This window comes from Lontra canadensis, unplaced genomic scaffold, assembly GCF_010015895.1.
Source record: "Lontra canadensis isolate GAN:19392208 unplaced genomic scaffold, GSC_riverotter_1.0 scaffold33, whole genome shotgun sequence".
NCBI lineage: Eukaryota > Metazoa > Chordata > Mammalia > Carnivora > Mustelidae > Lontra > Lontra canadensis.
The window spans coordinates 14,112,957-14,125,470 of record NW_022631027.1 but is presented as its reverse complement, the minus strand read 5'-3'; the positions used below and the strand labels follow the sequence as shown (position 1 = coordinate 14,125,470).

General features: G+C 43.7%; 1 protein-coding gene across 1 annotated transcript; it reads right to left on the bottom strand.

Moving 5' to 3' along the window:
* Positions 1–393: 393 nt before the first annotated feature.
* S1PR1 (sphingosine-1-phosphate receptor 1) lies at positions 394–3,717 on the bottom strand. Its single transcript, XM_032867232.1, has 2 exons — positions 3,377–3,717; positions 394–1,765 (listed from the first exon to the last, which is right to left on the bottom strand). The coding sequence occupies exon 2, from the start codon at positions 1,601–1,603 to the stop codon at positions 455–457; it is 1,149 nt and encodes a 382-aa protein (XP_032723123.1). The 5' UTR covers positions 1,604–1,765; positions 3,377–3,717; the 3' UTR covers positions 394–454.
* Positions 3,718–12,514: the final 8,797 nt, after the last annotated feature.

Sequence of the window (12,514 nt, the reverse complement as noted above, 5' to 3'; positions counted from 1 at the left end):
CCAGAGAAGCAGAAGTGCACACAATCACTTGGGCTGAAAAGTAAGGTGAAAGAAAACATTTCCTCAACGCTCCCCACAGATGCTTTCACACTGGGACCTTAGTCTTCAAGGAGGGGCCAAATGAACCCTTCAGGAGCTTGATGATGCTAGACCTTTGGCTCAGTGCAAAATCAAAGCTCCAGGGCAGGCGGGGCGGTGGGGGTAGGAAATAGATTCCAGTCCAGGACCTGATCTCCACCCTTCCCAGTGCATTGTTCACAGGAACTAACCCGCCAACACCCCTGCACCAGCAGGCTGCTCTTACGCTGCCCATCCTCCCTCTGGCTCCCAGCAGCTCCTCCCTGGCAGCAGTGGAGACAGAGATTTTTTTTTTTTTTTTTTTTTTTTTTTTTCCCAAACACTGGCTGGTGGGTCACCACACAAGAACTCTCCCCAAGGGTCGGCAGCGCTCGGTTTAGGAGGAAGAGTTGACATTTCCAGAGGACATAATGGTCTCTGGGTTGTCCCCATCGTCCTTCTGCGGGTGGGAGGAGTTGTCCGACTTACTGCGGCTGAATTCCATGCCGGCAATGATGGGTCGCTTGAATTTGCCTGCGGAGTCCCCGCTGGGGCACTTGCAGCAGGACAGGATCCGGATGAAGGCCCGGCGCATCTCCTTGTTGGTCAGGGTATAAATGATGGGGTTGGTGCCCGAGTTGAGCACGGCCAGCACCAGGAAGTACTCAGCTCTGAAAAGGATATCGCAGGTCTTCACCTTGCAGCCCACGTCCAGCAGGAGCAGGATGAAGAGGGGCGCCCAGCAGGCGATGAAGACGCTCAGGACGATGATCACGGTCTTGAGCAGCGCCAGCGACTTCTCTGAGCTGCGGCTGGCCTTCGACATGTTCTTGCGGAAGGTCAGGCGGCGGCTCCGAGTCCTGACCAAGGAGTAGATCCGGCAGTAGAGGATGACGATGGCCAGCAGGAGCAGAGTGAAGACCGTGGTGCAGAAGAGGATATAGTGCTTGTGGTAGAGCGGGAGGACCGTGGAGCAGTTGTAGAGCGCGCTGATGCAGTTCCAGCCCATGATGGGCAGGCCGCCCAGGATGAGGGAGATGACCCAGCAGGCGCTGATCAGCAGGAAGGAGCGGAAGCTGTTGCTCCCGTTGTGGAGTTTCATTTTCAGCATCGTGATATAGCGCTCGATGGCGATGGCGAGGAGGCTGAACACGGAGGCAGACAGGGCCACAAACATACTCCCTTCCCGCAGAAACCACTGGGCGGGGGTGAGCTTGTAGGTGGTGGCACCAGACAAGAGCAGGTTGGCTGTGTAGGCCACTCCTGCCAACAGGTCTGAGAGGGCCAGGTTGCCAATAAAGTAGTACATAGGTCGGTGGAACTTCTTGGTTTTCCAAATGGTCAGCAAGACAAAGATGTTCTCTAGGATGATACAACAGCAGATGAGAATGAAGACCACCGAGCTCAGTTTAATGCCATTCTCCTTGTCCGCGCTGATGTTCAGCTTTCCTGTGTAGTTATAATGCCGGACGATGATGTCATAGTTGACATAGTCGGAGACAGGACTGCGGAGGGCCTTCACCAGCGGGATGCGGGTAGACCCCATGGTGCACGGTGTCTCCAGGAATCCGGGGGAGGCGCTTCTCCAGAAGAACGCTAGAGGGCGAGGCCGAGCGAGCCTTGACTTGCTGCGGGGGATGGTGGTTCCCTCAGAGAGATCCCGGCGTTTTTGCTTTTCCTTGGTTGGAGAGGCCCTCGGAAACCGCAGCTTTAAACAAGTCACAAAGAGGAGAGCGTCAGGGAAAAAGCCACAGTACACTGGCATAATTCATTCTAACTAAGGCACTGCTCCAGTTTTGTTTGGATTTGTTTTAAGGAAACTTGGAGAAAGCGCAAAGACTGGGATTAAAAAAAAAAAAAATCAAATTCACATATCTTGCCAAATAAAGGGGAGAGGAAGTAAGGGTAGGGGAGGGAGAAAAAATAAAATTTACCCAAATTGAAAAGTCCCAACTCAACAAGACGAAAACTTTCTTGTGTCACACCAAAATGGAAATGGAAAAACTAGAGAAGGGAGCCCCATTTGTAACACCTCTCCGGCCCTCTCACTACCCCACCTCTAACCTCCACCAAGTCTCCAGCTTGGAAGCTCTCTGACGCATTGGCCCGCTCACCAGCCGGTTCACTACCAGCTCTTGGTCTCTCCTTCGAAGAGACCCAACCGCTAACATGAAGGTGGAGACGCACACCACCTCTGCTTTCTACCACCACACAGCTAAAAGAGCTGAGAACCACCACCTAATTGCCTTGCAACACATTAGATTTGCACGAAAATCATTTGACAGAGTAAGTCATTCTTTGGGCTCTATTAATAACTCTCTAGGAACAGGTGTGCTCAGGGTCCGAGGGGTGTGGGCAGCCAAGCCCGCCGAGGCCTTTTGGTAAACAGGAAAGCTTACGCTTCTGTGAAGCAACTGCCTTTTCTTAATTTCTTCTTCTAGTTTTTTTTTTTTTTCCTTGTGAACCAGTGCAAGAAAATATTAAGGTATTCAATGAAAAACATTCATAAGAGATTGCAACAAATCCCAGGAATTTAGTACATTCATTGATTGTATAAGGAGTATGTTTAGTTACTATGGGTTTGGCCAAAACACACACGGGCACACAGACAAAAGAGAGAAGTTAATACTACTAATGATAACGATACATGCCACTACATTCCTAATTCCAAGTTCAGAGCTTCTGTCCAGAAACATAAATGTAGGGCTGGTGCATTGCTCAACTACAGCCCGCCGTTTCATTTGCTGCCCTCCCCCAACATGTTGCCTCCTCTCCTAGAACTAGAAAGTGTGGAAGGAATGAAATGGCACTGGTTAGCAGAAGTCTGCTTGTAATGTATCAAGATAACGCAGCAATGTGAAAGAAGTGGGGTAACAGAAACAGCAGTAACCGGGAGAGGCTGCTCGCACCTAGACGCTGTGCATTTCTCCCACCGAATTCCGCACCCTGCTCGCCGCCAGTGCAACTTTAAGCCCTTACCCCCGCCCCCCTATTCTTTGTCTATAGGATTTCCAAATATAAGCGCCTTCCCTCCCTCTGCGACCAACCGCAGGTTTCACTATCCCCCATTCCTGGTCGAGTTTACAGTTGGACTTAACCCTTTTCCAAACTTCGTAAATCACAAGTGCCCCATTCTCGGGCAATCCGATCGGGTTGGGCTCCTTAGCAGCCCAGGGATGAATGTTTCCAGCTCCCAGATATGGATGGTCTCCCCCCACCCCCGTTCCGGTTTTAAAATTCCTTTCTAACACTGAAGACCTCCTGCAGCGGGGATCCCCCGCGCCCCCGACCCGTGCTGGTAAGGCGCGCAGTCCCCTACCTCGCTCAGGCAGGACGAAGTTGCGTTGGGAGAGCTCCGGGTCTCCACTGCGCGCTCGGCATCTTGTTGCTGCCCGGGACTGACTGCGACGCTCTCCAAACTTACTCGAGTCGGGGTCCCCTCCCTCCGCAGCCGCACACTCCAATGGCCAGCACTGCTCGCCGCGGCCCACGCCGGCCCGTTAGCTGAAGTCGCCGAGCGCCCCGCTGAGGCTGGGTGGCTTCTCTAGGAAGAGGCGGGGAGGGGTTAATATCTCAACCCCCACGCCCTCAGCCAGTGGCTGGGGGCCTCCGGATCTCGGCTGCAGAGACTTGCTGTCCAGGAAAGATCTGGGGCAGAAGCGCGGGCACACACACACACACACACACACACACACCACACCACACTCCTCCCCCACAGGCAACCGAAAAAAAAAAAAAAATAAAGAAAGAAAACAGAGAAGGGACGGAGGCTGGTGCCCCCTGGATTCTGATGTATAAATCACGGCCCTCGCCCTGCTGTCCGCCACTACCGGAGACCGTTCTCCCGAGTCTTACAAAAGAGAGGAGGTGGGGAGACTTTGGAAACTTTACTCCTGAGAAGTCTTAGGACGCAGAGGACAGCCCGGGGTCTCGCAGCGCACCTCTCTGGTCCCCTACACGCTGGCGTCCTTGATTGGATCGGAGTCCGGAGATTTAGGACGCGATCCCCGCGGCCGCTTCTGCGCAGGCAGGGAAAACAGGGGCCGAGACCCCGGGAACCCCCGCCGCTCTCTGGGGAGGAGAAACTGGCAGGGCGCTGCAAGAGACACGGAGGAGATATGCAGCAGCCTAGAAGGGAGAATGGCCCTGGAGGTTCCTTTACTTCTCCCCACCCCCCATCCCGCTGCTGCCCTGAAACTTGCGGTCTGAGAGGCAGAAGGTGGCTTTCCCGGGACTCGCGGTGAGATGGGCCAGCCCTGGGGAGACGCTGGGTAAGGGTTTCCCTCATTCAACTGGGCACAAGGTCAGCCGTGTGTCCCAGATTCTGGACAGTGGTGTTCCTTTGGGGAGATGGGCAGCTGCTGGGGCGTGAGAGTTTTAAAAAGCTTGGGCAGCTGAAGAACTTCCAAAACGGAAAAGCCGCTGCACCCAACCAGCTTATTCTGAGGCCAGTGCCCTTCTCTCCCCTTCTACTCGGGAAAACGCAGAGGCCCCAAAACCTCAGTGCTCCCAACACGCCTACTCTTTTCTTTCGCTTAGATTCTACTCAAGACGGTGAGAGTAGAGTCGGCCTTGGTCAGCTCCGCCTAAATGACAAACTCAGAGCACTTCTGCCCTGCCCTGCTGCAACACTGAAGATTTCCACTCAGTCCCTGGTCGCATTGGCTTCCCATCCTGGCAGATGTGAACGCAAAACTTCTCCGTGTGCAGTTTCAATTGACAGACACACCCTGTACCTGAATGACTCAGAAGGAGTCTAAATGAATAAACAGACCCCTGGCTTCTGGGATCTTATGAGTTTGCAAAAGAAGAAATCAAACGACAGTTAAAATCAAGTTCACAGCTGCCTGAAAGTCTTCATCAACGAGTTGCACCCAGCACATAGCCACAAATTCAACAACAGTACATGCATACAACATAGAAACGAAGATAACCGTCCTCTAGACTCTAGGGGTCTGGTTGGGTTTGAGAACTTACTTAAAAGAAGAGATATGTGGGGTGCCTGGGTGACTCAGTCGTTAAGTTTCTGCCTTAGGCTCAGATTATGATCCCAGGGTCCTGAGATCCAGCCGCTCCTGGGGCCCCCTGCTCAGCGCCAAGCCTACTTCTCCCTCTCCCACTCCGCCTGCTTGTATTCCCTCTCTCACTCACTCTCCCTCTGTGTCAAGTAAATAAATAAAATCTTTAAAAAAAAAAAATGGAGAAGAAGTATGTTGAGTCTACCCTGCACAACATAAAGCAAAATCCACCCCAACCACTAATTTATGAGTTAAGGGAAAAGAATTAAAGTGAATTGCCACCCAAACTCTATCTATCATGATAGATATCTAATTGTTAGTCATTTTATTGATGAGAGAAATGTCACTCAGCTTTACTCACCAGATATCTCAGTTAGTATATGGTGGAGCTGGGTTCCACAACTTAATGCCATGTCTCCCAGATGTCATGGCTCCCAGTTCAAACACCTTCAGTCAATAAATAGTTAAGAAACTGAAGTGTTTCCCAAAGGGAAGAAAACCTCTAGCTTTAAAATTTTTAAATTGCACTAATTTCTTGACTATCTATGTATAAAATGTATACAAAGATACGCTAATGAATGCCCCTTTAAAATCACTTATTTTCTGACTATGCAACTCTAAAAACATATACAAAATTTATGCTAATAAATGTCTTTTTTTCACCACGAAGCATTTTCTTTTTTGCTGAACTGTTTTGTTAAATTTCTTTATTAAATTATTAAATATTACAATAATTAGCAAGACAAATTTATTTCTGCTTTTACCACCTTTAAAATCATTTAGACTTTTTTTAAAGAGTGTTTTTTTTTTTAGATTGATTTATTTATTTGTGGGAGAGAAAGAGCACAGTACATTTGTTATAGTTCATGGGGGTCTACTGACATATCATTATCATCTACAGTCCATAGTTTATGTTATGGTTCACTCTTGGTGTTGTACATTCTATGGGTTTGGACAAATGTATAATGACATGTATCCATGATTACAGTATCATGCAGAGTATTTTCACTGCCCTAAAAAATCCTCTGTGTTCTGCCTATTTATGCCTCCCCTCCCCTATGAATGTCTTTTTTAAAACCACTGATTTCTTGACTATATATTTCCTGACCCAGTGTATACAAATGTATAGTAATGAACATATTTTAAAACTTCTCATTATCTACCTATGACATCTAATGTGAGGTTGTATATTTGGGTAGCAGATTCTAAGTATTACACATGTTAACTCATTTAATTCTTCCAATGATTCTACAAGTTAGGAATGATTGTTACCCTAATTTTACAAACAAGGAAACTGAGTCCCAGGCATATTATATTAAGTAACTTTGTTAACGTGGTCTGTGACCATAGATTGGCTATAGGCTCTTAACCACATGTCCAAACCACTACAATAAACCTCAAACATGTCAAAGAATGACATGGGGAAAATAAGTCTTTTTCTTGCCAATACTGCTGGTGAGAACATCATCGATTCAGTATTACTCCAGTGTTTTAAAGAGCCCAGATATTGCAAGTGATTACCTAGAAATGTCCACCCTTAGTACACACCTCTAAGATGTAACATGTAGATGACCAGTCGGGCAAAATTATAAAGTAGACAGAACTATTTGCAACAATGGCTTCCTTGCCAATTCCAAGTCTCTGGTTCCCACACATATCTCTTCCCATTGCTCTCAGGAGAGGCCCTAGAATTGCATCCTCAAACTATCTCCTGGCTCTCAGCCCAGCTCCCTTTCCGCTGCTGCCTGGAAGGCCAGCCCGATGTTTTACCTTACTTCTCCCGGCAGTGAGGTTACCATCAGATGCCCAGTTCACACTGAGGTTGCACCATTCCACATTTCTCATTTCAAAGCAACTTTACTGTTCTTTATGCATGCTTTACAATCTCTTTTTAAGTGTTGCCAGAGAAAATACCATGTCACATTTGGGACTTATACAAAAAAAAATTATCTGTCATTCCTCTGCAACTCAGATTGAACTGAGCGAGCTGTATGTTTTGTTTGCTAAGTCTGGCAATTCTACTCTCTTTCCTAAATGCTCCAGGTACTTTCCACCACCACCCCCCCCCCAATCCCCTGTACAGATCCAGCCCTCCCCTCCCTCATCTATTCCTAGGAGAGCAAATAGTCTCCTACTTAGTGGAGAGAACAGTGTCACTGAGATTCCTCTCCTCTAAGTTAACAGCAGCTTCACCCACCCTTACTTCCTGCCCATAGCTTTACTCCTAACCAAGGCAAACGCTTGCCCCATCACTGTGCAAAGTCCCCCACCAAACTTTTGAAGACATGGCTCAACTACTCCTTCTCTCTCTTGTACTTTCAATTCTTGGCCTCTGATGATTCTTTATCTTCAACTTACATTAATATATGTTTGTTTCTATTCCCAAAAACTCACTGTCTTCTCCTCATACTAACTAGGTCCCGACATAAACCTCTCTTCTCTTGTTTGCCACCACTCAGAACTATGTAGCGGGACATGACAGCCTTGGGTTCATCCATCATTCTGCCAGTTCCCAGATGGGTAACTTTGGGCAAGTTCTTTAACTTCCTTGAGCCTCAGTTTCCTAAACTCTCTCTTTCTCTACAAGTGTTCCAGAATTATACAATGATGTATCTTGATTTTCCAAGTCCTCTCCTGGACGTACAATGGACCCTGTATAGTCTGAGAAATTATCTGAAATTATTTCTCTGATAACTTCATTTTCTCTATTTCCCTATTCTCTCTTTCTGAAACTCCTACTGTTCAGATTATGGACTGTGCAGGAAGTTTTTATAATAAATATTCCTCATATTTATTTTCCATTTCCTATATCTTAATCTTTTTTCTGACTTCTGGGAGATTTCTCAACTTTATCTTTCGACTCCTCGGTTAATATATCCTTTTGTGTTATCAGACTTTTGAGTCTAAATGCTCTCTTCTCTCTCTCTCTCTCTCTCTCTCTTTTTTTCCTGACTATTTCACTGTTACAGAACCCTGTTTCTGTTTCAGGGATCCCATATCTTTACTTACCTCCAAGACTATTAGAATGCCATTGCTGTTGTCAAAATTTTCTCCTTTTTTTTTTTTCCTTATCATCCATCTTCTTTTACTGTTTGTTTTGATCTTGGTTCTTTGAGTCAGTGGCTTTGTCAGTTGCCAGGTGATCTCTGGCTGTCCATTTCTGTTTCAGACAGGGCTGAAAACTAACTAAAACTTCTTGTAGGGGGTTTGTCAGTGGAAGGGTGCTAGGTAATCAGGCTATGTTCTTTTATTGGAGGGCCCCCAAATACCAATATTTATAGATCTCTAATCCTGGACTGGTCAATTTTGTCAGCAAGGAATTCTAAAATCTCTTGTCTTCCTTCTACTATTTTCTGAAGTGAATCAAGGAAGGCAGGGGAGAGAAGGAGAAAGAATCTGATCATTCAGTGTTTCAATTTGAACTGAATCACAGTGATGGGGACCTCCATGTACAGATGTCCCCATGTCCAAATACCCTCTGAGATTGTCCATTTAGAAAATAAACCTCCAGTCTTCAGCTGAAATGGGGGCTGGTCCTTGTCCTGTCGTATAGGTTGAAGACAGAGGGCTATAGATTGGCTGCTAATCTTAATTTGATAAAAAAGCATTTTATTCAAAAACCAGAAAGGTTTGAAAGAGTGGAAAGTAAAATCTTGGAAAAAATGTGTATACCGGGGTTAGAGAGAGGTGGGGTTGGTAGTGTGTGAAGCATCGTTTGTCTGCTACAGACGGTGCTTCACCTTTAATCCTCTTGTTTTCAGACTGGCATTTACCACCACGACAGAAACACCTGGAGCCTCCTTTTCCTGATCCTATTTGAGGATCTTTAGTGTGATGTTCACTCGTTTCTGGATCCCCCACTTCTAGTTCAGGTTTCAACTTTCTCTGGTCTGACATGCCATTTACACACAAAAATTTGTTTTCCAAAATGTCATTGCTTTTGTTGGAGGTGAATTAACCTTGAAGCTAAATGTACCTTAAACTTTAGAGTTTCATTTCCAAGGTCCTGGAAAGAGTCCTAACAATATGTCTACGTGATTATATAAATATCAAAAGTAAGGAATTTTAAAAATGACTGGCTAAGCTTGCTGTCTCTTTCCATTAGGAAATCTCTATGATTCCATGTCCCTGTGTATACGGGCTGGTTTGGTAGTTGCTGTGGGCATTTTGGGATCTGAACAAGGGGAACTTGAGTTTGGGCTACATTTAGATTGAATACATATATCATTTAGATTGAATTTAGAAGGATCTGTGAGTGAGATTCCAGTTGCTTCCATATTATTTCCAGCTACCTTAGTGTAGAAATGACTTTCAAGACTATTTCTACACCATGGCTACTCATGCTGTCATGATATAAACATGTAGGACCAGTGTCATGTGACTCTGAGCCAGAATCTAGTCTGGGGAAAGTTATTCCAGGGATGGCATGTGTAAATTGTAATTGGAGAATTTGATTCTCATTGACACCTAGTTAAAACAGAAGTTCTCCTCTCTTCAGAATATATTTGATGACTCAGTATATATCATTACTAAACATGCTGTATGTTTTTTCCACTCTTGATGGAATTCACACAAAAAAGATTGATCAGAATTTGTATATTTGTCTGGTATTTGTAAGGTGTAACTATCACAATTTGGAAATAAATTTAGGATAATTTCAATAGAGTATGGGAGAAATTACAGACTTCTCATTTGGATATACTTGTAAAGGATACTTTATTTTGTCATCTATATATCATTTAACAAGGATTGAGAGCAAATCCATTCTAAAGATCATTGAAATGTGTAATAAAAACAATTAAATGAGCAACTAAATCAATAGGAATTATTCTGATGCTGGGGAAAAAGTCGTACCAAAAAGCCTTTCAGATCATACCAAGAACACAATTGGACAAGTATAATACATACAAGAGGACAAGTACCAACATCTCCATTCCGTTACTAAAAGGAAAATACATGTTTTGCATGATTCATATAATAAAGGGGAATGAATTATAAGAACTAGGAAAAGATAAAATTCCTGCTGATTTGACCCACAAAACAACTGACACAGTGAAAGGATCTTAATCTCAATTCAAGTGTATTTATAATTAGATCAAAAGAAAAAAAAATGTTTTGAGATTCTACAGCTTGTATATGAAAAAAGAAGTCATAGCAATTGTCCTAAATTTGGCAACAGTCCTGAAATCTCACATGTTGCCAATAATGAATTTCGGGGTTTTATTTTTGTTTTGTTTTTTTTTAAACAAAGAGAGAGCACAAGCGAGGAAGGGCAGAGAAAGCAGAGAGAATCTTGAGCAGTCTCCATACTCAGTGCAGAGCCTGAGCTCGAGATCTTGACTTAAGCCAAAATCAAGAGTGTGATGCTTAACTGACTGAGCCACCCAGGTGACCCACCAATAATGAATTTTGAAGCTGAAAGAAAGTTTTCTAAACCAATAACAAAACATTTCTTTTGATTAAGCATACTAGAACAAAGACTAAATTATCTCTCTGTTCACTCTAAAGAAAATGGTATTTTAACATTTTATCCTGTGAAGTAGAAATCAAAGGGTATATAGCCAAAGATAAAAGAAAAAAAGCATTATAAAATGTTTTTGGCTAATACTAAAAATACTGTTATTTTTATAATTTCATGATATTTGTTAGCTTTTAAAGTTAGTGCTTTGTTGTGATGTCTTTTCTTGTTCTAAATCCATTTTCACACCTACCTTTCTAAATGAGGACCCTCTGTCTCCAATTGTGTAAGTTCCTACCTGACTCTCTTTCCTTCTTCCATTTTCTTTGTCCTTGTGAGTTGATTTATTGCATTTAGGGGTTTGGGAGGGGAAGAAAATGTTTGCAAATCTCCATATTTTGACAGAAATCTTCATTCATGGTTTTTTAAAATAGTAATTTTTATTAATTCAATTATGAGCACAGTATTTAAATGAAAATTTCTATAAAAGTTATTAGATAAAAAATAATTTCTCCTCCAATTTTTGCTTCCCAGTGGAACTACTTTTACCTCTTTCACTTTTCCTTTGCATATTTGCCTCTATGTTTTCTAATAATGTGCTTATGTTGGCTTTTAGATTATTTTCAATTTTAAATATTATATATTGAATCTGTCCTTCAGAAATTAGGATTTAGCTCCTTTACCTATACTGTACCCCCACGGTTTTCTATTTTCCAGAGATTAAATTTAATTTTTTATATTATTATAAATATGCAGATTTTACTCACAGTTTAGCCATGTGTGTCCGAATTTATTTTTATGTAAATCTTTTGGTTTTCCCTAGACTTAAATATTAGCTTTCGTTGTTTGCTTGGTTTCCTATGTACTTATTACTAATCCATTCCCACACTCTCAGAACATTCAAACACAACACAAAATGCATCATATTCATGGGAACTTCACTCCTGAGTCCTCTGTCCCCCTCTCTAGCCAAATTGCTGCATGGTTGTTGTCCTAGGAGTCATGGGGGGGCTCCCTTCACATCTCTCCTGTTCTGAGCCTCAATTCCTAGATCTTCTCCATTCTCCATTTATGCCTTCATATTGATGGAGTTTCCAGAAGTTTCCTGAGTAAGGGCACAAGGAAGAGAAATTCCTTCAGAGATTGAATATATACAAATGTCTTCATCATGTCTTAACTCTTTAGTCATAGCTTGGCTGAATAGGGAAATCTATGTTGAAAGTTATCTTCCTGTCATGTTTTTAAGGCATTGTTCCATGTCTTCCATCACCCGGTGCTGCTAAGAACTTGTCATGTCATTGCCATTCCCCATCCTTTATGTATAAGCTGTCTTAATTGATTTGTTTGTGTCCCACTCCATGTGCCCTTCTTACAGTATAACAACTTATACTCCCCATCAAGGGTGTGGTCTATTTGCCTCCAGTTGGACCTGGTAGACCTTTGTAAGCAGACTGAAGTACAGAGGATGCTGAGTAACTTTCAAGGCTAGGTCATTAAAGATGATATGACTTCTTCTGGCCCTTTTTCTTTTTGGCTTTAAGTACTCACACCATAATGCAGACACTATACGGAAAGACAGAGAGAAATACCCAAGGCACCATTCGTCCTTTGTGAAGACTTTTGACACTCACACAAACAGACAATGGAAGAGCTTTGTGCATGAACAGGGCTTATTAGCTGGCAGATATCACTGAAAGATGATCTGGCTGAGTCATTTCATTGGTGGACCCCTAAATATTTAGGTTATTTCTCCTGGGAGTGCTCATACATCCAGAGAAAAAGGTTTCTACTCTTCTTCCCAGAAGATACAAACTTGGTTGTAGCACCTGGGAGAAGATGATGAGAATGAAGCTAGGGTATCTCACCTTTCAGCATAGGGATTTCCACTTACCCTTCCTGTCTTTACTGTGGGGTTGCACCATCAAAGTCATTCTGTGCACCCTCTCTACCCCCACTTGTCTTCCTTAGTGGGGGAGTTTCA

Coding starts and splice junctions, on each gene's coding strand:
- S1PR1 (XM_032867232.1), bottom strand. CDS start 1,603: ATGGGGTCTACCCGCATCCCGCTGGTGAAGGCCCTCCGCAGTCCTGTC.